The sequence below is a fragment of the Pinus tabuliformis genome, chromosome 5_2, assembly GCF_031772625.1.
Source record: "Pinus tabuliformis cultivar Carrire ecotype Pingquan chromosome 5_2, CPIR1, whole genome shotgun sequence".
In the NCBI taxonomy this organism is placed as follows: Eukaryota; Viridiplantae; Streptophyta; class Pinopsida; order Pinales; family Pinaceae; genus Pinus; species Pinus tabuliformis.
Window position 1 is genome coordinate 621,156,044 of NC_142306.1, and position 26,553 is coordinate 621,182,596.

General features: G+C 37.0%; 1 protein-coding gene across 1 annotated transcript; it reads right to left on the reverse strand.

Annotated features, from left to right (window-relative positions):
* Positions 1–21,834: 21,834 nt before the first annotated feature.
* On the reverse strand, positions 21,835–22,779 carry LOC149160575 (uncharacterized). The gene has a single exon (XM_089434647.1). It carries the CDS (start codon positions 22,777–22,779, stop codon positions 21,835–21,837), a length of 945 nt encoding a protein of 314 aa, XP_089290773.1.
* Positions 22,780–26,553: the final 3,774 nt, after the last annotated feature.

The window sequence follows — 26,553 nt, forward strand, 5'->3', positions numbered from 1 at the left end:
GCAACACTGTAGCACGAACATTTCAACTTATAGGTAAGTGTCTAAACCCGTTCCTCCATTGCATCTGTATGATTCGAAACTGCATAAACGAATGGAATGGTTGGGATTAAACTAGAAAAGTGGCCAGTTAACTGACCACCCTCGTCCAGTTCGATCACGCTCATCTGGGGATCACACTGCACGTGTGTCTAGTCAACTCATGGAAAAATCTAAAAGTCAGGTAGTGGCAGTTGTTTTGAACTCTAGTGTCAATGATGGGAAGTGATTGCGGGAAAAAAGCATAAAGTCTCATGATGACACTGCAGTGGGGACCAACGGTCCGAATAAGGGTAACGTACCCTTTTCACCACCTCACCTCGTCACCGAAAACCTCTCCCGTGAGCATAAGTATGCTCTCTCGAGCTTATTCACCACCTTTGTTTCCATTTTTATCATCATGCCCTCGACTGCAGTGAGCTCCCTACCACCTCCAGAGCCTTGAAACCATCGCTCTCTATCATTTTCAGAACTCCTCCACTTATCGGGTTCTACAGGAACATTATTGGGTTCTACAGGAGCAGTAACAAGTCCTACAAGAGCCCTTTCTACATGAGGACCAATGAGCAGTCTTGCAGAAGAAAAAATGAGATTTTCATCCCAATTTGGGCTCGAAGAGGTAGGCTCGGTGCAAAATCACTTTTCATTTTCATATATACGAGGGGTGATGTGATTTTAAGAAAAAATTGAGCCTGAAAAGGAAGAGGAATTGTATTCAAAAGTCTGCCTGTTTTTTTGAGAAAAAAACACAGTTTTTTCCTGTTCTCTGTTTCTGAAGTATTGACTCCTTCTCCACCTTGATACTCACATATAAGAGGAGTGATGCAATTTTAGGGAGAATTGAGCTTAAAAGAAAGAAAATTTGCATCAAGAAAATATGCCTATTTCTTGGAGAAAAACACAATTTTTTCCTCTGTTTCCTGGTTTTTTAGAATTGCTATCTCCTTCTCCACCTGAGGTATCCCAAAGATTCTGAACATAATGACAGGGGGATTTATGCGGAAGGAACCTCTAAACTCAACCAGGCTACATGAACACCCTGAGGTAGTAGCCCTTTTCACCAGAGCCAATTGGATGCCATTCTTTGAAAAACTTCGGGGGTATGATGAAGAAGTAACGGAGGAGTTTGCCCTGTCCTTGATACCTCACTCAAAAACCCATGCCACTGTTAGTTTCAGGGGTCTCACCATGGAAATCACCCCAGAGTTCATCAGTAGGGTTACCAGTCTCCCACTTGGACTACCCTGGAGCAAGGAGGAAAAACCACTGGGTCAAGTTGCCAAGAAAACCTTCTTCCAGCCAGATGAGCATCCTGTAGAGGACAAAAATGGCATCAGGAGAACAAGTATACCTTACCCTTGGGATGAGGTCAGTTATCAGATTATTAAATACATCTCCTATGAAGGAAGATACAACATAGTTTATGGGTACCATTTTAGACTGTTGCATGAGTTAAGATATGGCATGGATCTTCCTGCACCCCGAAAACTCAGTATTCCCTATTTTCTCCTCCAGTCCCTAATAGATTCCAACATCAAATTGAAGGCAGGAGTTCCAAACCAATTGGCTCACCATGGGCTAATTAAACTACTGGTGGAAGAGGCCCTCCACACCTTCACAATACCCATAGCCTGGGATATTTTTAGAAATATGACAAGGGAAGATGATGTGAAAGCCCTCACATATGAACTCAGTCCATCTAAAAGTGAGGGAGAAGAACAAAAAGGGGAAGATGAGGAGGAAACCATAGAAGAGGAAGAGAAAACACAAACAAATGAAGAGGAACCTGAAACGGGGAAGGAAGAACCCAAAACAGAGGAAGAAAAACATGAAACACAGAAGGATAAGACCACAACAGAGAAGAAGAAAGAACCTAGGACAAGAGGAAAAAGGACTAAAATAGAAAGGAACAAGACTAAATCAGTGAAGGCAGAGACTACAACATAGAGGACAAAAACTAAACAAGAAGAGGAGGAAATTAAAACAAGGATAGAAGAAACAAAACCTACAGAGGCAGAAAAGACAAAAGAAGAAGAAACAGAAGCACCAAAGGCAGAGGTGTCTCCTGAAACACTGGAAAGGGAGGTAGCAACTGTTCTTGCTGCACTCAGCACCCCAGTTAAGCCCAAACCAAAGAGAAAAAGGCAACCGTGCATGTATTTCAAGGATCGAAAGAGCACCAGGATAAAAAGAGGTAAGCCACAACCACCCTCAAAAGAGCCTATCACCATTGAAGATTCTCCTACTGCCAAAAAGGAGGAATCTCCATCCAGAACTCCCATCACCTATGAAAAACGAAGCCCTACAACTTCCACTTAGAGGGAAAGGATAAAACTACAGGACTCCAAAACTGTCCTACAGGAGGCGCAGACCGCTCTACAGGAGACCTTGACAAAGCTACAGGAGACTGAGAAACTTGAGAAAAGGGCAGAAGAGCAGATCAAGGGGAAGGATGAAATAACAGGGATACCAGAACCTAACCCACAACCTAGTTTAGGCTCTTATTACAACCTTCTGGAAGGAGGGAAAATCATCCCACAGAAGTTTGCAGTCCCTCTTTTCTTTGAGTTGGAAAAAGAAAGAGTAAGGAGCCACAGATGGATGCAAATTGCAAAGTCCAAAGGGGTGGAAGACATTGGCCACATGGAGAGCAAGCTTAGAGAGATGGGCAGAGAGCTAGCCACTATAAAACATGCAGAAGCAATCAAAAGATCTCACTTGGAAGTAGAGAATGAAATGTTAAGAAAACAGCTGCAAGAAAGGGGAACCCTGGTAGAAACTGAAGTGTTGAGAAAATAGCTGCAGGAAAGGGAAACCCAGGTAGAGACTGAAATGTTGAGAAAACAGCTGCAAGACAGGGAAACCCAGTTAGCATGCATGGCCAGCTAGGTGATGGAAGCACTTTAGTGCAGGCAGCCAGCCAAATCATATGGAGTATACCTCAAAGATCAGTGGCTCCAGTTCCAGATCAAGACTCTGGCCCAAAGAGGCACCACACCTTTTTAGGATTATGGACAATTCATGGATCTATGTGACCATAGTTCAGCAGAGGACAAGGTGAAGTTGGCAGAGTTTTATTTACATAACATGTCCCTTACTGATATGAACCTATGGGACCCCAATGCTGGGATAGGAGACTTGCAACTGATGGCCATGGCATCTTGGATGAGCCATGAGGAGAAAAGGGCAATAGAAATCAAGAAGTTGATGGCAAAAGAGCTAAATGAACCCTTAATGATCCGAGCTGAGCCAGCAGGACCCATGGCTCTCATAAGTGCCCACCAACACCTTGCAAATAATCCTCAAAATGTCCCTAAGTATATCAATGAGTAGGCCCAGGCTATTGTACATTTTGAGGACAGGGAGAGATTGTTTGGAGATGATTGCATTCATGCCTGCATGAGAAGGTGGAACACATTGCCACACAGCCTACAGATCAGGGAGTATCACTCCCCAAATAGGATGAGAGAAGCCTTGAGGAGAGTGCCACTATATAAGCACTCTATGCAAAGTTTGAAGGCCAATTGGATTGGCCTCAAATTCAGTCCTCCACTGCTGCTAAGACTACTGGAAGGTGTAAAAGAAGAAGAAGAAAAAAAATGATGGGAAGAGGTGGATAGAAAGGCAGGATTCCATGATAAGGAGGAGGATATCACATCATAAGCATGGGATGTCAGGGAATCCATCAGAGCCATCAAGGATGAGGAGATAGACTAGTTGCTCAGAGGATGAGCAATCCATTCAATGGGGGGTGATGATGAGCCCCAGAAATGGGTAATTATATGGGGTCATTTGGCCTTCTAACTCAGCTTAATCCACCATTATCATTAGTTTATTACATGTTTTTTATTATATTTATGCTAATAGATTGAATTGGGTTAGTCATTATGTCATGAAGTCTAATGTGTGCTTTATTCAGATTTTTGGTCAATGTTGGGACAACGTCAAAGGATTAATGAGCATTTGGTAGCCAATATTCGAGGAAAACAAGGGAGAGGATTTGTAGGAGGGTGTCCCCCTCATTTATGACCCCCTACCTTGAATCCTCCTTCAGGAAACTCGGAGCACAACAACCACATTGATGCATCAAAGGGGTAGCCGAGCAAGTGAAGAAGAACTGTTGTCTATCTCTAGTCTTGGGAGTTGAGCCTCCTTGATTTTAGGAGAGTTGTTGGAGGCTCCAGTTGTATAAATAGGAGGGCTTAGGTGCTCAGTAGTTTAGTTGGTTGTTAGTCAAATTTTCGCACTTTTGTTGCAGTTCTTGCTCAGCTCATTTTTGAGCTTACTTTTGTGAACAATTTTATGTAATGTGACTATTATTTTGATAATGGAGATGAAATATTTTCTGAGCCAGCACTGATTTCTTTCAGAGGGCTGAAGCTCTTGGGTTAGGGCCCAACCCAAGCTACCCAACACCTCTTGCTTTGTACTTATATGTTTTTTCTTCAGTTCATGAATTAATTTATGTTAGATAGATTCATTTTCCCTTGATTAGAATAGGTTGCTTTTGTTGGTTTACATAGTCGTTTCAATTTCAGTTGCTAAAGTAGGTTAAATAGTGGTAAGATAAAGATACAAAAAGGACATCAACAGATCCTGACATCCTTTCCTCCTTTGGGGATCATGAATTGAGGTCAAGATATGCTTGCCGCCACTAAAAACACAGTTTTGCTTTCCCCATGCAATTTCTAGTGCTATAGTTTGATTCGGAGGTTAATGTTTTTCTTAAGATCCATTTTTCCATGCTCATTTATGTTTCTACAATAAGTCTCTTTACATGCTTTCCTTTTCTTATAGCATCGTTCAACATTTTAATCTTCTAGGCCAGAATTTAGGTTAACATAAGAGATAGTTCTGTTCTTTTGGTACAACTAGTTCTTTCCTTGCTCAATTTCGGTATTTTGACTTGCAACTCTCTTACAACACACCTCTCCTCATAATACATCAATAAAGCAGCCACCATCGCCTCGTTTCTCACAGGTTTCACAAGTCATCTACCGCCCTTCACGAATCTACCCTAATTTCTGCATTTTCCTCATAAGCTTTCCTCTTGCCCCTTGAACAAATCCAACCATCATTTTCTTTCCTAATCACCCTTGATGAGCTTCAGACATATTAACACCTCCCTCTAATCTTCAGCTACCATTTCCCACAATTTTTCCACCTTTAAAACCTCTAAAAACCGCTCTCGGCATCATCCTGTAGATCCTCATGTAGAGCCTCCTATAGATCCCATGCAGCTTGCTATAGAATTTGTTGAAAGTGACTTTTTGAAGTTCGATTACAAATAATGTCTCTAGAAGGTTACCAGAGGCTTCATAGGACTCCCCCACACCTTCCTACACCTATGCAACCCCAAGGTTGTCTTCCATCACCACCAAATCTCTGTCACAACCACAAACAAATAAATTACAAGCATAACAATTTCACATAAAAACACTCAAAAACCCAAAAAGATGTTTTTTTCTCATTTCCTTCCAGAAGTAGCTTGAATAGATGTAATTTACCTTCTCAGTAGTCAATGGCACTCATTTCATCATTTTTCATCTCTTTTTCTGCAAGAGTAGGGTTAGTTGGAAGAATTAGGGTTTGCTAGGGTTTGCGTTACACTCCAATCTTCTTTCTCTTTCTACAAGTAGAATAGCCTCTTTAGAGTTAGCTTTTTTTCATCACAACTACAAGCTTCTTATGAGAATTCATAGAAGTTGGCTTAAGCTCCTAGTGATCTTGTGTCGGCTGAACAAGTGATAGCCTGCAGTAAGAGCTAGTACTTGTGCATACAGCACCATCACTTCCAAGTTTGTTACGAACTACCAGGTTGATAAAAGTAAAGTGGCAAGCCCCAGGAGTTGCAACATTATTGCTGAAATACTGGTGCTCACCACTACATATGAAGCAGGATTTCATCCATTCTCTCACTACGGTCGAACAAGACCTTTCATAGAAAGTGTTTGATATGCCATTAAATATCCACTCTGTGAAGGTACTAATTGTATTGAGCTTTTGGTATGCCCACATCGGGGACCCAATCCTCCATATTGGCCATAAATTCAGAGTCCATCATTTTACTTCTCTTGTCAACTAGTTCCTTCTCAATGTATTATCATTCGTGTTGAATGAGCAAGGGATAATTCTCATGGAAACAATTTTTTGAGGGTTAGATTTGTACCTGAGCTCGTGATTTTTCTGAAATACCTCATCCCCCACCTCCTATTATCAAATAGACTCTTTCCCTTGGAATTGGATAGAACGCGAGGAAAGTGCAAATGTATCAATTAGAGTGAGGGTGGAAGGAGCACTATAGAGAGGCAAAGGAAACTAAGGGAATACGACGTGAGAGTGAAAAAGAGAGAATGAGAAAAAGGGAGATACAAGAAGTGGGGGAAAGTTCTAAAATAGAGAATCACAAGCCTAGAATTGTCTGTGTACAAGCAATAAAAACTCGATGGGATGTTAGAAGTAGAGAAGTAATGATGGGGACAATGGTACCTGGGTGCAGCAAGGACTGGTTCAATTAGGAAAAAGGGAATTTTTTCGTCTACAAACAAGATAAGGAAGATGTGTCAAGTGTTGAGGGTAGCCCATTTCTTTCAAAGAAAAAGGGACCAATTCAGGGGAGCCTAGTCCTTCTACTTACAAAGAAAATGTAGTGGAACCGTTGAAGCATTTTCTCTTTTGCATCCCTCAACTAACATGGCGAGTAGTATAAATGAAATCAAGAACATGAAACCTTTCCCACCTCGCCATGTCCATACATTGAGAATAACTACCGAGCATGCCTTCATTCAAGGAAGCTTCATTGCAATCCCCACTTCATGCTATGATGCGCAAGTGCCCACCTTGTGCTTTGAAACTCCAAGATGGTTCGTTATTGGAACCTCATCTTGCGTGTCATTCTCAGATATCTTGAAGGTGTATTAAAATATGTCTTCATGGCTTCGTGCACTGGCATGGGTCACCCCATCATGGTGGCTCAAAACCTTGGGATTTAAGGATTGCCTCGAAAACTAAAAAGAATATATTTCTCATATAAAATATAAAAACATTTCTAATTGAAATATATAAGAAAATATATTCATGTTCTATGTAATAAAATAATGGAGTAACAAAAATTTAAATTCACAAAAAAAATTGACTTAAATTAAACTCAATCCTCACATATAATTAAAAAAGAAATGGAATATATATATATATATATATGTCCTTTGTATATATAATAGAAAAAGTAAAGTACTTGAAAATTTAAGGAAATAAAATTATAAATTTAAATAGAAAATTATTTGAAAAATAAATTTATAAAGTAAGATAAAATTATTTAAAGTAAACCCCTAATCGGGTTGTTGGTCTATGGGATGTTGGTGGCTTGATGTAGATTCTTCTCCCTTCTAAGACTAAATGATGGACTTGCATCTGGTATATTTTGCGAACATCAACGATACATGAGGGGAAAGTAAGTGGCCTCAAATTTGGATTGCTTTATAGTCACATAATATATCATGGCCTGCTACATCTTTTTGGAAGCATCTATACTATCAATTCATGGCTCATACCACTGAACTAATATGACTAAGTATATACATTTAGTCTCGACCTAGTAATAGACCCTTTCACTTTGAGAAGTTAGGGCTCCATCATCTGGATTTTGAAGAAAACGTGAAGTAGGGGTGGGAAGACCTGAAAAATATAGAAGCCTCTTATATGTAAAAACTCCAAAAATAATTGGAAAGCATCAAATGGCAGGTCAAAGGCTAGAAAAAAACAAAATTTGGCAACATCCGGGAGGGAAATGTAAACTAGAGAAGAAAATGAACACCCTACAACAAGAAGCCATTCTCTATCGTCGATCCAATCCATTAATCATAGAACAATCCGCTACCCTGACTAATCTTGAAAAGCGCGTGAAACAAGAACTTATATGGCAACAAAAATCATGGGTTCGCTAGATTAAACTAGGGGAAAGGAATATTGCGTTCTTCCATAAATCCGTGCTCCAACATCGACATCACAATCGCATATCTCCCCTCATAAACCCTATGGGAGACAAACTGTTAGACCATCAGGATATTACTTTGGATCTTATCCACTTTTATCAAAAAAATTAACAGGACCTTCTCAAAATAGGTCAAGGGAAATCCAACACATCGTAGAAGCTTTAAAAAACACCTATGATTATAGGCATATAGATTAATGACGAGATGAGTTTTGGATTCAAGGCGGACATGCAGTTAGTTATGGTTTCGAGAATCAGTGCTTTCCCGTATTTTGTGAATATATACTTTCCCATAATTTGTAGAGTCATAATGAATATATACTATAATTAATGACCATATTCTCAACATGCTACTTAAGATGTAAGCTTCAAATCCAAGGACTAGGTTTAATCGAAAGAGCCTATTATTATTATGAAGCTTTGGGTGAAGTTATTAATTTAATTTCAAATTAATTTACTTGTTTTTTATGGTTCAATAAGATGCCTTGTCAATTAAATCAAAATAGCTATACCAAGAATCTTTGAATAAGATCCCCTGCAACTTAATAAAATAATATTGTAAAATATTTTAATAAGATCCTTTTCTACTAATAATAATATATAAGGTGGACTTGTAAGTAAGAGTTAAAAAAACATGGTAAAATATTTTAATAAGGCCCTTCCCTACTAAGCAAAATATTTAAGGTGGACTTGCAAGTTATTGTTTGATTTGGCTTAATTACTTTGCAGATTGTTGTGGTAGCACTAATAGAATTCAACTATTGGAATTACAAAATTTTGCCTTTGCCATTTTAGAAATAAGGAATCAATTATACAAAAATTGCCTATGCAATCGACCATACCAAGATTGTATACCCAAAAGCAAGTGAAGGAATCTCTTCCAATTTTATTAATAGTTCCTTACAAATTGTTTTGATAATATAGTTTGTACCATATGGTATTATAACTTTCAAAATTATTTTATATTTTTAATTAATTAAAAACAAATTATTATTTATTTTTATATAAATTTATTGGATTTAGTTTGTGCAATCAGAGAAATATCCTTTTGTGTTGAAGTCATGTAACTACTTAGAACTTTATTTTTGTAAATTCGCAATTTTATTATCATTTTTTGATAAAATAAATTTATTTAATTTTTTTTTAAATACATATTTCAGTTTAATTATCAATTAATTTGATGGCATGCATCACATTCAAATGAATTCTAATCAAAACTATTAGAATTGATTCTAATCTTGAAGGTGGGTTCTCTTAATGTTTTTCAACCATATAAAACAAATTCTAAGGAATTCCAACTAATATGTTACATGAGTAAGGTTAGATAGACCATTTTTTCTTTCAGTGAACAATAATCATCACCATCACTAAAAAGACATATGTCAACCTGAACTATGAATAAAGTATTTGAATATAAGCTCATCAAGATGATGGGTGATGAATGAAGTGACACGTGATCCTCGAGCTTATATTGTAACTATCTAGGCAATTCACGAAAACATCGGGAGGTTAAATATTCTTGCCATGCCTTAGTATCTAAGAAGTCAGTGCTATTATTGTGTACAAGGAATATTATGCACTATTTACCACTTCCATCATGATGGCAAACATGTGGTAAATAAAGAGAGTAATACTATGCATTTTTTACCACTTCCATGAGGATGGCAAACATGTGGTAAATAAATAGAGAAACGTGAAGAAATTAAAACTTACTAAAATTCAAAACATTACGTTATTTTCAAGAAGTGGTACAACGACACTATACCATATTTATTAAAAATTTTTTTATGGATAACATATATTTTTGATTTACAAAATTCCACGAGTAACACAATGGAAGAAATCAAATAAAATTTAAATGTAATTTAATTAAAAACCATGTTTATTAATCTTATATTTTATTTAATGGAGAGAATATTTTACCCCTCCACGATTCAGATATATGAAATTCCACGAGCAAACACAATGGAAGCAATCATCGCAAAAAGAATCACCTAAATCATGGTTTGATCATAACAATGTCATGTAACGGTTCAATTTGAATTAAACAACGACATATCCATGGCTCAACTTAGTAAATTTCTGAACAACAATCGGTTGTCGTTGGATGATAAAGCAGTTTTATGCTGATCCAAGGGTTGCATTTCATCAAACAAAGACTACACTTATTATCTCTCCATTTTTTTTATCTCCTACCACGCGCGCTCTCTCTCTCGTGTTAGAGTTGTGTGTTAAAAGTCGCCCTGTACATTGTGTGTTGAAATTTGTCTGCGCTCTGTGCTCTCTCTCATGTTAGAGTTGTGTGTTAAAGGTGCAAAGTATATTGCGTGTTAATTTGTGTGCACTCTGTATATTGTGTGGCGTTGTGTGTGCTATGTTTTTGCATTTCCATGTATATTTGGTGATGTGCTTTCTGTTGAAACTATATGCTATGTTTTTGCATTTGTATCTATGTTTGGTGATGTATTTTATGTAGAGGAGACGAGATCACGGTGGTTATGAAAGTGACGACGAAGTCGCGGCTGTGCTTCTCCAAAATCGTTCACCTCACCATCGTCTGGACTAGGGATCAAACTTACGAGGTAATGGCAGTGGACGAAATTCCTTTAAATATCTGTAGGATCAGGGTATAAGTCAGTAAGATTTTCATAGATCTTTGTTCACTAATATATTGCAATCAAACTTACGAGGTAATGGCAGTGGCTGAAATTCCTTTAAATATCTGTAGGATCAGTTTATAAGTCAGTGAAATTTTCATAGATCTTTGTTCACTAGATATATTGCAAGATTTAATTTAACTTTCAAATTCTTGCCCTAATTTTGAAAGGAATCTTTCTTTCTCTCGTTTTACTTCAAACTTCGATCGTTGAATTAAATAATAGTTGAAGGCTTAATGAAATATTTCCTCTCTTATTTAAGTTTTGTGACTTAATCTTGAATTCTGTCTGGTTTCGCATGAAACGATTGCCATGTTCTATGTTAACTAAATAACCAATGCTTAAGGAAATCATTCTCTCTCATTTTATTACAAGTTATTGCCACCGTCTGCAATTTTGTTGCAAAATCAAATATCTAAAGGCCTAATAAATTATATTTCTCTGTTTTTTACTACAAACTATTGGGCCTTGTGTGATTTAATTGTATTTATTTAATTAAGTAAAGATTCAAAGAAACATGCAAACTCTTGGAGACAGAGTTTTCTGATTTGTCCATAAATTAAAGTTTAACTCGCTTATTGCTTTGAATGATCTTAATCATGTAGGTTTTTTGCAATATTTTGGTTCATTTGCACATTTTCAATGTGATTTATCTGCGAAGGACATACGGTATTCTTAGAAGCATCTTTATCTTGGAATTTATAGTAAATTTTTTAAGTTTTACCTGCAATTTTCACCCTGATTTGCTCTCACCTTAAGAAAATTGTGCTTGCTGCATTGCTTAGGTCTTCTGTTGGAGTTTCGCGTCAAGAGAATGCCGAATTCGGTGGGAAATCATGTTGTTAAAACCATAGTGCTTCCATTTTAATGTGAAATATGTGAGGCTATTTAATTTTGTTAAAAGTAATATTGCTTGTATTTTAATGTGAAGATGTGTAAACCTGTTGAAGAAATTTTGCACTCTTATTATGTATATGCTACAGGATCTCTCCATTTCTTTATCTCCTACCACACGCGCTCTGTGCTCTCTCTCTCTCTCCTAAGAGTTGTGTGTTAAAAGGCGCCCTGTATATTGTGTGTTAATTTGTGTGGGTCCTGTGCTCTGTATATTGTTTGGAGTTTGTGTGTGCAATGTTTTTGCATTTGTGTGTATGGCTGGTGATGTGTTTTATTTTGTATTTATTATAAGTGAGAAAGGAGATGATATCAAGGTTCGTTATTATGAAAGTGACCGCCGTTGTTCTTCTCCAAGATTTTTCACCTCATCTGGACTAGGCATCAAACATACCTAGGTAGTCGCAATGGCGAAGATTACCTTAAATTTCAGGGCAGAAGTCCATAAAATTTTCATAAATTTTTGTTTGGTAGATATATTGCAATCTATAATTTAGCTTTCAAATTCTTGCCCTGATATTGAAAGACATCTTCCTTTCTCTGGTTTTACTTCAAACTTTGGCTATTTCTGTAAGTTATCCGTAAATTAAATAACTGAAGCCTTAATATTGTTTATGTTATATGATATACCCTTAAATTAAGTAATCGATGCTTAAAACAACCATTCTCTCTAGTTTTACAGGAAACTATTCTGGGTTTTATGTGTAAATCAAAAATATGCTTAAAAAATATCATTCGAGTCTCTGATTTTGCTGCAAAATATTGCAACCTTCTGTAATTTACCTGTTAATCAAATAACTAAAGGCTTAATAGATTATCTTTTTCTGGTTTTAATACAAGATATTAGGCCTTGTCTGATTTATCAATGAAAGTTGCAAACTCTTGGAGAGAGTCCTGTAAATTAACAAGTAACTTGCTCACAGCTTAGATCATTTAGATTTATTGCAAAATATTGGTTCGTTTATTTGCACATTTTCAATGTGATTTACTTGCGAAGGACCTTTTGTAATCTTAAAAGGATTTTTATCTTGGATCGTTACATGTTTTCCATACAATTTATTCTCAGAGTTATGTAAATCAAAATTAAAAGAAACCTTTACTGAAACCTAAATGAAACCTTTGATATCCATAAGCTAGTGTTTTCTTTGAATTTTCGCTGCAATTTTAGCCGTCATTGGATCTCACCTTAAAATTTTCCCCGCCGCCAAAGAAAACTTTGCTCGTTGCATTCACCGGGAAACATGGCTCGCTACATTCACATGGAAAACTGGAGATTCTCATCAACAGAATGACTGGTTCGGTGGGAAATTAGTGTCGTACACTTATGATACCCTCAAGGTAAACCTATTTTAGTCTGTGAGATATTTCTTTCGTTCTATCAAAAGAACACTGCTCAGAATCTAGAATGTTGTAACTTATTTAAAAAAAAAATTAAGCCTTGGCATGATTAGGTTAATTTTACACGTCTATATCTTCTATATTATACCTCTAGTAAATATAATAAGAATAGTCATATGTAAAATATTACTAAGATCTCTTATGGATTCAATTAGAAGAGTCATACCAAAATATCTTAGTAATAGTTATATGTATAATATATTAGTAATAGTTATAGGTAAAATATTTTAGTAAGATACTTTGTAAATTTAATCTATTATTAATAATTACAGGAAAAATATATTTTTATAATAATTATTTTGATAAATTTCAAGTAGTAATAGTAATTGAAAAATCTCTGTAACATTTAACAAATAAAAATGTACTAAATTTTGTTTATGCAAAATTCATTCATTTATTAAAAATTATATTTTAATTTAATATGGATAATAAATTGTATTAATATTTTTTAATTTTTATATTTAATTTTAATTTTAATTTTTTATTACTAAAAAATAAATAAATTGAAAACTAAATTTACAAAATATTATTTTAAGCTATAAAATACTATTCCAAGTTTTCAAAATAAAATAAGTACAATTCAAATTTAGTAAAATATAACACTTCAAACCTGCGATATCCTTAAAAACTAAAAAACCCTACAAATTCTAGGCATATAGATTAATGATGAGATGAGTTTGGGATTCGAGGGAGGGAAGCACTTAGTTATGGTTTCCGAGTTTTCCAGTGATTGGTGAACTGTATATTTTCAAATTTGTTGAGTAATTGATGACCATATGCAAGCTCTTTCTGCGTTCTCTCCCCCTCCCCGAAAAAAAACCTTCTTTCTCTAGTTTTAGTGCTAACATCTATGCTTTCTATTATTAACTTAAATACTTTCCTCTTTTGTTTCTAAAGAAAACATTTTCTCCGGTTTTAGTGCAAACTATTGTCACGTTCATTTTACATGTACATTAAATAACTAGAAGCCTAGTCTTTGTGGTCTTTACTATCACATTGTGTGATTTATTTGTATTTTATTAAGGAAATGTTTTTTCTTTGCTTTTACGTGATTTATTGGTAAATTAACATTAATTTTCTTAAAGTTTTTAAAAAATCTAGATTATATAAATTTATTGCAAAATATTGTTTAATTTACACAATCTTTTATTTTTGTTTTACTGCACAGTGCAAAAAAACCTTGTGATTTATTCGTAAATTAACATCAACTCCCTCAAAGCTTTAAAAAAAACTTGATTATATAGATTTATTACCAAAATATTGGTTAATTTGTACATTTTTCAGTATGATGAACTGGGAAAGGACATATTATAATCTGAAAAGGATCAAGAAATCGTTCTTCCTGAGATGCTTTCAAATTATTGTTTCATTTGTGAATTTTCCTTCCATATAATTTATAGATAAACTACCTAAATAATATTTAATTTTCTATTTAGAATTTTATTTGTAAATCATTAATCAAAAGCTTCAAGAAATCTTTTCTATCCATATTTACTGCAAGTTAGTGCATTGTTCCACTGTGATTTGCTCTCAGTTAAGAGAAATTTTGTTGTTTGGTGGGGTAGTTGCATTCCTTAAGTGTTCTACTAAAACTCCTTGGCACTAACTTAAATAGACTGCCTAATTTGATGAGAAATAAGTCTCTTGCACTCATTTCATTATGTAAAAGAATATTGCTTATATATGCAAAACCTTTTCGATAAAAAAAAATAGGGCTTCCATATTAGTTTGAGATGTATATTGGAGCCTCACAATTGTATAGAGATTGTTTTAATGGCCAAATTTTTTAGAAGTTTTTAGGATTTTACATTGCTCGCTTCAAGTTATTTTATAAGATGTCTTACTAATCCAATCAAAATAGTTATATGAAGAATGTTTGAATGAGATCTTTGTGACTTTAGCGAAAAATAAAATATTTTAATAAGGTTTTATGTTCTTAAGCAAAATATTTAAGTTGGATTTGTACATTATAGTTTGTTTTAGCTGCATTGCTTTGTTGATTGTTGTGGTAGTGTTGATAAAATTTAACTATTACAATTGTAAAATTTGACCTAATTAAATTTTAGAAATAAAGAAATGAATATACTCTAAGCAATGGAAGATACCCAAATTGTCTACTCAAAAGGAGAGGAAATTTTTCCAATTTTATTAATATTTCCTTACAAAATATTTTAATAATATAATTCAATAACATATAATATTAAATTGGTTGATTTTAATTTTTATATTTTTAATTAAATAAAAATAACTTATTATAATTTATGTTCATAAAAACTAGCATAAACATAATGCAAAGTGTATGTGTTATAAACACATTTCCTTCTCTTTTTTTAATATATATAACGGATTGTACTATTATTATTCATTTTCTTTTTCCTTTTTCTTGAGTCCATATATTCCATGGACATAATATTTCCTTTATAGTAATGTACTTCCTCTTAAGCCTAAATAAAACACTGATCAAATGATATCATGTAGTTAGTGAAAATAAGTACGAAGTTTTTTTCTCAAAAATCTTGGTTGACATGTTTAAATGATGAAGCCAAGGAAATACTACTTCCACATGCCTACAAAATGTGAAAAATGAAAATCTATTCATTGGGCTAATTAAAGGTCAAGTATTGAAAGCATATCCATGACTAAGAATATTACATTCATTTGTATGACAAGGTAGCATCAATATATCAACAATGAAGAATATTGCATAACATGTAGCATAAATAAAGAGGATAACACTCAACCACATGTCAAGCATAGTTAGTCACATTGTAACTAGTCAATGCATATGTGTGAAAGGGAGGTGGGAAACATGGTTACCTAAAAAATAAAATTAACTAATAAAAATATTGAAATGAATAAAAATTGATTCTACCCTAAACTTTGCTTCTCTAATAATGATGGTGTGTCATGATTATATAAAGACAACTTCTATAATTAAAATTGTGTTTCAACTTGAGTACCTAGTAATATCTACTATGAAAAAAACCATGGAGTAAATGAAATACAAATCTTATCCATGACATAATAGAATCTAAAATCACGAGGAACTCATTGCATCTTTGAAATCATGAAATTAGGATCATATTGTTTCAGGTTTATTTATAGTCTCTTATGTTTTGGATTAATTATGCACAAGTAGTTTAAGGCAATTCTGTGTTAGTTGTTATTATCGAAATTTTATAGCTAAGGCACAAATAAAATAGAATGGAAACTTGTGAAAAGAAAGATCAGTGCATGATGGTGAATTTGGATATTTTACAAGCCAAAAATGTTATGATTAGTCTTATTAGAGGTAGAGACAATTTGTTTGTTCAATATTATCTATTCACCGACAATGGTGAGGAGAATAATATTGCAATGAGTTTCAACGAAGTGATGGAAATGTCAGGCCCTCAATGGAAACAAACTTTCTCCTTAGAGTGTTGTGAGAGTATTGACCAAGTTAATGTTATATGTGAATTGCAAAAGCAATTTGTTAGGTTTGAATTGAAAAGGAAGTGGGGTGGAGTTAGATTATGAGGAAGTATATTTAGAGCATCCAAACTAGTGAGATGGGTAGAAATACCATGGAAGAATTTTATGGAATCCCCCACTACTATTAAGGATAATAGTAGTGGAGGTTCTTCTTACTCTAGATTATTCAATTTCACGTCCTCCTAAAGGAAATCAAGCATAGATTGAAATATGTGATGAGAAAGTAAATATTAAAAGGAATCATGTGATTATGAATATGTGTATTAGGCATTTAGAATGAAATGACTTTTAATGCTTCCCAAGTATCAGTGAGGAGGGTATTTTCACTGTGGTGTGATAATTAGCAATGAACACAAAATTAAATTGGCTATTGGTTGAGTGTGTATAGAATCATATGTTATGCGAAATTTGATTATGGTCAAATTTTGTTAAAAATATTACACGTTGTTCAAAGACTATAAGTTCTGTGGAATCATTATAATGATTTTAAGGCCCATTTGTTACATTGATTCGTTTTAACTTTTGATATAACTTATTTATTTCTTTATTTTAGAAGGTGTAAAGTCTATTATGATTTAGTGGCTAGTTAATACTTCTTCTTCTTTTTTCTATGTAAGACTAATTCTATTAAAAGATACAAAAATAAAATTACAATGAGGCCCTAGCCTCAACCGTTATGAGCATTGTTCATCAGGAGTATCTAAACTGCCCCATATTTGGGAAAACTAGTTTGCCGTAACAAGAGAACCAAACATGAGACCTTGACACAATGCAGAAGAACACAAAAGAAGTTTTGACACAACACAGAATAACACAGGTGAAGTTTTGATAGAACAAACTGTCGCTCAGACCAAAAAATAACCCAACAAGTGAATTGACCAAACCAGTGAGCAACGGAGTCCTTAGCTGGTGCATGGGTGGCAACGGATGCACGTGGCCTCAATTGGGCTCATCCGGGTCAGGAGTCTCCTCAACAACGCGACATGCATACCGATACCAGTCTTCATTCGATTCCGCCACGCCACCTTGAGGCCCCCGCATAGGAAGAGTGCCACTCGTACTGCCAGCCATAGCCATCGAACTAGACGCTCCTACTGAGCTGCCACCTGGTGGTTGGATGTCTTCAGTATGTTCACCTTCGACATGCAGACCACCACTCTGCATTCCCCTACCCTCTTCCTCCTGGAGCATCCCTGAGCCTCAACAAATTCCATAACTGCGCTCCTCCTGATGCTGCGCTTCAGAGAAACTCAATGGAACACCTTGCTGCTCACTTTCTTCAAAGAATACAATAGTAATGTTGGCAGTGATGATAGGCCTGTTAAGGTTGCTCCGAAACCTAAACTGAGTTGAGTGAGGAGCTGGTATCGGGGGCAAAGGAAATGAAGCAGTATGAAGCCTGAAATCGCTGTGTTCAGCAAATGAAGCTTCTGCACAACCCCGTCCACTGCGAGTGTGGGGATAATGCATGTGATTCAAGCTATGAGGGGGGGAAATTTCATGGGGACGAGGAGGTGAGGCAGGTTTAGGGCTCTACTTTGCCTGTGGGCAAGTGCAACCGCCGCGAGTGCCGCCTCTGCGGCTCCTCATGCGGTGGCGGACCATGTCAATATGGTGGGAGGAGAATTCAGCGGGAGGGACGGCCGGGAAAGAAAGCAGAGGATGAGCAGAGGGTGTCTGAGCCGGATTCAGAGGGCAAAACCTGGAATGGGAGTGGTGATGGCCATTTCCAAGGTCAACACAACACAGTAGCCAGCAGTGGCTCCCGGTTACAGTTCGACTACAGGGATTTTCAGCTTGGGGCGGGCAAATACTGAGAGAAGGAGGGAAAACTGAATGGTTGGGAGGCTCCATTTCAGGGTATAAGATGTCCAGGTCTCAGTTGAAGCGGCCATTAAGTGTTGTTTGCAGGCGAGCCTGAATTCGTTTCAGGTGGGCATAGTATGGTACACTGTCTACCATTTGGCTCGTCCGAATGCTGCCTAACCATCGTTTCCTCATTAATTGCCTCGGTGGTCACCCGCATCCGGGTGCACTTCTTCTTCCTATGCCATTTCACTCTTCACCAGTTCCTTGTATTCCAATAACTGGTTTTCAGTGGCTAGAGTAGAAAGCGAACCTATATAGAGATCCTTTCCACTTTCCACTCCTATATTAGCTAAGAGGTTAGCCACTCTATTGCCATCCCGACGTATGTGCTTGAGATTGACTACTCTGTGGGAAGAGAGCCAAATTTCAATAAGTTCCAGTCGACTTGCCAATCTCCAACTGTTGCTCACTTTGCTTGATGGTGTACCCTGCAAAATTTTGTTGACCATGTTTATGAGTATCTACGAATCACCTTCTATTACAAGCGGGAAAAAATCGTGATTTTGAGCTAGTAGGAGTCCCTATCGTAAACCTTCTAATTATGCCGAGTTATTTGTGTCCCATCCATTTGAGCCTAAGTAGGATAAAAGGGGGACTCCCTTATGATCCTTGAATATTCCCCCAAATCCTGTTTTACCTGGATTCCCCTTCGAGGCTCCATCAAAGTTTAGCTGGATCATGTGAAAGGGAGGAGGAAGCCACTTATCTGGTGTTCTACTCTTAGCTGAAGTTTTTCCTTTGATTATCATCTCTTGATTCCACTGAAGATTCCAGTTGGCCCATATATTTTGTTCCTGAGGGAGGGAGGGAAAGTCCTCCTCATGCCATGTTTGAAGAAGTAAAGTTTCCCTAATGTTTTGACAGACGGTATTCCAAAGAATTTCTAGGGGCAAGGATTGGTTCTTGAAGATGTGTCGGTTTCTCTCCTTCCATATTGTCCACATGAGAAAGCCAGGGATAAGCTTCCATAAGGAGTTTAAAATCTTGCTCTTAAATGGATTCTGAGCCCAGTTGCAAACAGTGGTGGTTATGTCCCCTTGGATCCGTCCGTCCTTTTGGCATCAAAAACTTACTTTTTCCTAGAGCGTGTGTGCTAGTGGACAAGAATGCATAAGATGCTTAGTGGATTCCTCTTCTTGCTTGCAGTTGGGATAAATGGAGGGATCGTGGAAGTTTCTTTTCCGGAGATTGTCCCACGTAAGGATTTTGTTTTGACATAGAAGCCATAGAAAGGTGTAAAATTTCGGCCAAAGACTAGGGTCCCAGACTTTGTTCCAAAGAGGGTCTTTACAGGTGTGTTCCTTTATGATGATGTTATATGCCTCCTGAGTGGTGAAAGTCCCTTTTTCTTCGTATCCCCATCTGAGAACATCATTTTCATCTGAATATTGTATTCTCCTCTTAGCTAGTTCTGTACCAAGTATCTGTTGAACTGATTTTGTGCCATGTCTTATGATTTGGTCCATGTGAAGCCATTGCCTGTACCCCTGTGTTATGGAAGGCTTCCAGAATTGCTTGACCGTGTCATGTGTCTGCATATCCAGATCCAGAATTTGATGAGGTATGATCAAGTCCTTTAACTTGGGTTGCTGCTGCCAGGAATCCTCCTAGAACCTTGCCGTGTTGCCATCCTTAACTTCCCAGAAACTGTGCTGCTGAATTAAGATCTTGTGTTGCTTGGCTGCATTCCAGATTAGAGATCCCGGGCTGACTTCTGAGAGTCGGATTAGTTCTTCTTTAGGTCGATTATTGGAATATTTTGTTGTCCAGAGGGTAGCCCATGGGTTGGACGGCGTGGTGATCCATTTCCAGCAAATGCGAGCACCCATGACCACGTTACTGTGATAGAGATCACGAAGCCCAGTTCCACCTACCATCTTCGGAAGACATACCGTGTTCCATTTAACCAGAGCCCATTTACGAGTTTGTCCCGAATTGCCCCATAAAAAAGATCACTACAGATGTTTGATTTCTTTGAGAACCCATTTGGGTGCAGCTAGGACCGAGAAGAGATACAATGGCATAGATTGGAGAACCGCCTTAATTAAGACTAAACGACTGGCCATCTTGAGGGACCTATGAGTCCAAGAGGAGAGGCGCGCCTCCAGTTTTTCTAAGAGCAGCTTCCAAGATGAGTGTTTCATAGCAGAGTCAGTCATGGGAGCCCCAAGATATTTGGAAGGGAGGGTAGCAATTATGAATCCAAGTATACAGGCAATTAAAGCTTGGGTGACAGCAAGGGTATGAAAAAAGAAGGTTTGAGATTTGGCTTCATTTATTGTTGCTCCAGAGGCACCCGAAAAGTCCGTCAACGGAGATTTGAATTGACGTGCTTCCTGGACTGAAGGATGGCCAAAAAGGATGTTGTCATCCATGAATTGATGGTGGGTAAAAGAAGGGGTGTTGGGAAAGGAAAGACCTCTTAATTGCTGGGATTGCATAGCATTTTTTATACTTTGGCCAAGACCTTCCGCCATAATGACAAAGAGAAAAGGGGAGAGGGGGTCTCCCTGTCTGATTCCTCTAGAAGGATGGAAAGGAGAGGAGGGGATGCCATTGACCAGAATAGAGAAGAAGGAGGAGGATAAGAGACTCATTACCCATCTTACCCAAGGGAGAGAGAAACCAAAGGCAATTAGAGTCTTTTGAATATACATCCAGCTTAAACTATCAAAGGCTTTTGAGAGGTTGATTTTAAGGAGCATACCTGATTTTTTTGGAGTGCTTCAGGGAGTGAATGATTTCATGAGTTAGGATGATGCCATCCATGATCTGCCTGCCTTCCACATATCCTGATTGCTCTGGAGAAATGAGTAGTGGTAGCAACGATTTGAGTCTTGAGGCAATGACTTTGGAGACAATCTTGTAAATGACGTTACACAGGGCAATAGGCCTGTATTTGTCAGGGGTACTGGATTGAGCTTCCTTGGGAATGAGGGCTATGAATGTAGCATTCATGGCGGGAAGCATCCACTGAGAAGTTCTCGATTCCTCAACAACCTGCCAGACCTCCATTTTAATCAGATCCCAGAAATTATGGAAAAAATTGGATGAAAAACCGTCGGGGCCAGGCGCCTTCCCTTCTTTTAATTGACGCACTGCACTTTCCACTTCCTGTAAGTCAATCGGCCTGAGTAAGAGTTGATTGTGCTCCTCTGTGATGACTTTTGGAATGTTCTTTGTTATTTTCTCTATGGCCAGTGATCTATCTACCTATGGTTCTTGATGAGCCCGCTTGAAGTAGTTGAGAAGTTCTTGTTCAATATCTTCATGATTTTCCACTTTTACCCCCTACTCATTTTGGATGTGAGTGATATTATTATTCATTCTTCGTTGAATAGTAGTTCGGTGAAAAAATTTTGTGTTTTTTTCACCTTCCTTGAGCCATCTAATTCTTGATTTTTGCCTCTAGAGCATTTCTTCCTGTTTTGCTCTCTCTGATATCTGAGATTGAAGAGACTTTTCCTGTTCTAAAAGTTCCTCTGATCTGCCTTCTGTGATGATCCTTTGCTGCAGTCATTTCATATCTTGATCAAGAGCAATTTGAGCCTGGAATATGTTACCAAATGTAGAATGGTTCCATTGTTTTATTTTGATCTTGAGATTTTTAAGCTTTTGCTGAAATTGGAACATTTTGGAGCCTTTCAGAGAAGTGAAATTGTTCCATTCCGAATTTATTAGGTTGGTGAAATCCAGATGTGTCATCCAAAAGGCTTCAAAGCAAAAAGGCCGATGGGTAGCATTGCCTGGTCTTGACCATTGGAGAGAAATTGGCCAGTGATCTGAACCTGAGAGCGGCAGTATTGAGGCTGAGAGATCTCCTCCAAGATGAATTGCATTGTCTGAGAGTAAGAATCTGTCCAAACGAGAAGCTATCTGATGTGAACCTACTCTTTTATTATTCCAAGTGTAAAGTCCATTATTGAATGGCATGTCAATGAGCCAATTGTTTTGAATGAAATCTTTTAGATGATTACTTTCCTTGTCTAGTTTGTTTCTTCTGCCTCTTTTTTCATCCAGCTTGGTTATCATATTGAAGTCACCTCCAGTGATCCAGAGCGGATGAGTTCTTTCAGCATTGATCAAAGATAGGGTATTCAGAATGTCTACCTTGTACACAGCCTCCTGGGGGAAGTAGACATTGGTTAAATGACCATGTATACTGGTCCCTGTGATGTGGAAAGTAGCTTGAATGAAGTGCTTGTTTGCATGTATGTTATTGAGCGTAATGGCTCGTTCATCCCAGAGGATTGCCAGGCCCCCTGAAGCTCCTGAGGCATCCACCGCGGCTGCAATACTACCTGGCCAGACTTTTGCAGCGATACGGTCCAGTGATGTAGAATTGCATTTGGTTTCTTGCAAAAAAAAGATTTGAGGCTTCTCTTGTTGTATCATATTTTTAATCAGTCTGCATTTCCCGGGGCTATTAAGCCCTCGGATATTCCATGAGATGAGCTTCATGATGGAATGTTGGGGAGAGAGTTGTAATACTTTGTAAGCTTGGAATATCTTCCTGATTCCACCAGCATTTCCCCGATGCGGATGGTTCGTTGGAGATCTGTTTTCCTTCCTCTCCTTTTGTTGTCTTTGATAACGTTTTTCCCATCCCAGAGACTTCCAGGCTGAATGCCTAGGGATTTTTGTCATTGTGCCCTGGAGAGGATCACCTCCAGATTCTCCAATTGTCTCTCTAGAATTTTATCATAATTTTTTGTTTTGCATGCCTGCTCTAGTCCAAGAATATCCAGATCCCCAATATCTATGCTCTCAGGTTCCTCTTCCATGTGCTTGGTATCACTTATTCCTTCTGTTGTTTCTGTTGCCATTGTAGAAGCGGGTTGCATGTTATCTACCTCCATGCTTTGAGAGTTACAAGTTGGGACTTTACTAGGAGTAGAGGAAGAAATATCTGTGGATTGTTTATCTTTTTGGGATTTCTTGGAACCGATATGGGCAGATTGCGTTTCCATCTTGGGTCTCTCCTCTGAGGGAGCTGGGTTTTCAGAGTTATATAGATCTTGGCGGGCCAATGTTTCAAAACTATTGCTCGTGGAAGGCTTGGATGAATTGGCTTGAGGCATCTTAGGGTTTGAAGTAGGTTTTTTGTGGTTTTTCCTGCGATTGGTGACTCTAATGAAGCCATCTGAATCAGGCTTATCAGAGGCTAAGGGGGCCGAGGGCTTCTGGTTTAAAGGATAGTCATGAAACAGATGGCCAAGGGCATGGCATCTCCTGCATCGAAACGGGACATGTTCATAATCTATTAACTGAACCCATTCAACATCATCATGATAGAGACTTACCGCATTCGGAATTGCCTTGCTGAGATGCATATAAACGCAGATACGAGCATAGGAGGTATATCTTTGAAGTTTTGTCTCCTCTGCAGTTTTGATAAATTCACCTAGACCATTGCCAATGTCTTCTAAAGAATCTTCGTCCCAGTACTCCAGAGGGAGGGAGTAGAGACGGATCCAGACGGGTGCCCAGCTAAGATCTTCTTTGTCCAGATTGAATTGCTCAACCCAATCCCTCATATACAGGCCTGCTGCATTGAAGAAATAGGGCCCTCCATCCAGGACTCTGTTTCGGTCTTCTAAGCAGTTAAAAATAGCTGTGAAGAAGCCTTTAGGCCCCAACTGCAGGGTGATGTGTCCTTTCAGCTTCCACTTAGCTGCGATCCAACCATGCAGCGCTTTCTCTGTAGGCCATAATCCTATGAATTTTCCAATCAGGGCATGATCTCTCATGTACTGGATCTGAGCATTGATCCGGTGACTTGGGAGCTCTATCTTCGGTCTTTCAGCAGCAACCGGCTTACAGGTGGCCGATGTTACTTGGGGATGCTCCTTGTCATCTGTCTTGGCATTTTGTGGATCTGTTCCCGCTCTAGATTCATCTTGTTCAGTTTGTCTGATACCTTCCTCATGCATTTGAGGAGTTTCATTTTCACTGGGGGAGGCACAACATCCTCCCCTTGGGGGGGATTCATGATTCGCGCGGCTCTCCTTGTCATTTATGGTTTGTCGTGTTGCTGGAGGTATTGGCAGTAGTGCAGCAGTCTGTACAGGTCTGCCATCGCAGGTCCTTCTGCAGCCCTAAATCGCCATTTCCACCAGACCGTCTTCTCTCCTTTATTCACTCTCGAAGCCACATTATATTTCATGGCTAGTTAATACTAACGATCGTTATCATTTGCTATTATATATTAATATTGCCTAACTCATTATTTTTATTTAAGGAAAATCATACCACTTGAAATAACCCATTAGTGGTCCATACAATGTATATTTTTACTCCTACTAAAGTCCTATGGGTCTTGGGGGTTAACATGCTTCTTTCTGTGGGAGAAAAACGAGCTATTAATGCATCAAAAGTAAGTTTAGATCTTACTTCAAGACCAAAATACAGTTTCAACTGAAATTGTTTACAAATTGAGTGGGCCTAATGCCTAAGAGCTTGTGTTTCATTGTGAGAGGACACATGTTCAAATTCAAAGGGGCTTAGAGTATATACACCTTACACAAACTTTACTAGTCAAAGTTTTGGGTGGAAATGGCCCCTTCTCTCACAAACAAGAGGGTCTTATATACCAATTTTATGTCTACCTTGACCATAACCTTAAAATTAGAATATCATTATTATTAATTTTTTAATTAATATAATTAGTATAAATAAATAATGATACCATTTTATAATTAATTAATTAATAGATTTCACTAACCTATAAATAAAAATAAATTTTAAACTCTCACACAAGAGGAAATGTAAAGCACTATTTTCAAAAATTTAATAAATAAAATACATATGATTTTCTAATCCCTTTGCAATACTCACATAAATGCACTTTAGAATTGGTATTAATATCCCTTTAAATGAATTTAATATTCACATAAATGATCTTTAGTTTGTATTATTGCTCACACACTACAATAAATGCACTCTAATTGCTTCTCTTTTCAAAGGTAGAAAACCTATGAACATATCCATATTCATCTCATCTTTAGAAATCATTTATATAATTTGAAAAACATTGAAAATAAATTTTAAAAAATGGAATGTAAATTTTTACCATTTGGAAAATGGCTTAAAATTTCTAAGTTCATGGCCATTGCTTTGAATATGAATTGAACATGACAATCAAAACCTTGACCAAATAAGAATTGTCTAATAGTTTTTTTTTTGAATTTATTGTTGATTTATCCCACTCTCTTCATTCCATGCTTTCAAAAGGGTTTGGGCCGAGGGATGATTGAATAGAAAAAAATTTTGCTGAACATTATCAACTTGTTTCTCCAATGAGTGTGTTTTTCTTGATCAAACTCAAATGGATCAGAGAAAAACATGAGCTCCATAATAGGAAAATGACACGAATCCCAAATTGGATTTCCTTTCATTGCCAAAGCTAATTTGATCCAAATCTATAACTAAGGTTCTAGGCCTTCCATACAGGACAAATATGAGGTGGAATAGAATGAATAGATATATAACCTTCTCTTCCGCAACATGGTGATAGTTCTACTTCAAACAAGACAGAAAATACACACTCCAACTCCTGGAGTTATGATGTACATACATTATCTAGGACCACTACATCAACATAAAAAAATAACATATAGACTTGCTAGAATAGGTGTGACTCACATAATAATATGGTAATGACTTTGTTATTATTCTATACACCCATATACCAATATTTGTCCACCATCCAATATCAACTAATGCTCTAACCTCTGTTGCTGCCCCAACCAATATTATGGCCAAAGTGACTTGGAAAACATTGTCTCTACTACACTCACCTACTTCATTTCACTTTTGACATTTTTATTTTCATCTTGGTTCAATTTTCTTATTGGATTTTTTTCTTTTCATGAAACAATTATTGGAATAGTCAATTATAACCACTATAAAACAAGTATTGAGTCGGCTAAGCTCAATACATTTACTTTTACAAACTCCAAATAAATTTAAAACACAATTCATTTCACCTTGACCAAATAGTTGCCATGGAATTCTTACCATATTTTATTTTTTCACTGCCACATCATCCATATGCTTAAAAATCTGCCATGTGTGCTACCATTGGATATCTAAATAACCATTGGATTAAAACTATAATTCTATCACTAAACTTGATTATTTATCATTCACATTAAATTATTCCATGGGATCATAATTATAATTCCATTAACCCTTCAATTTGAATTTATACCGTTTTCTTTTGTCATATTGGTG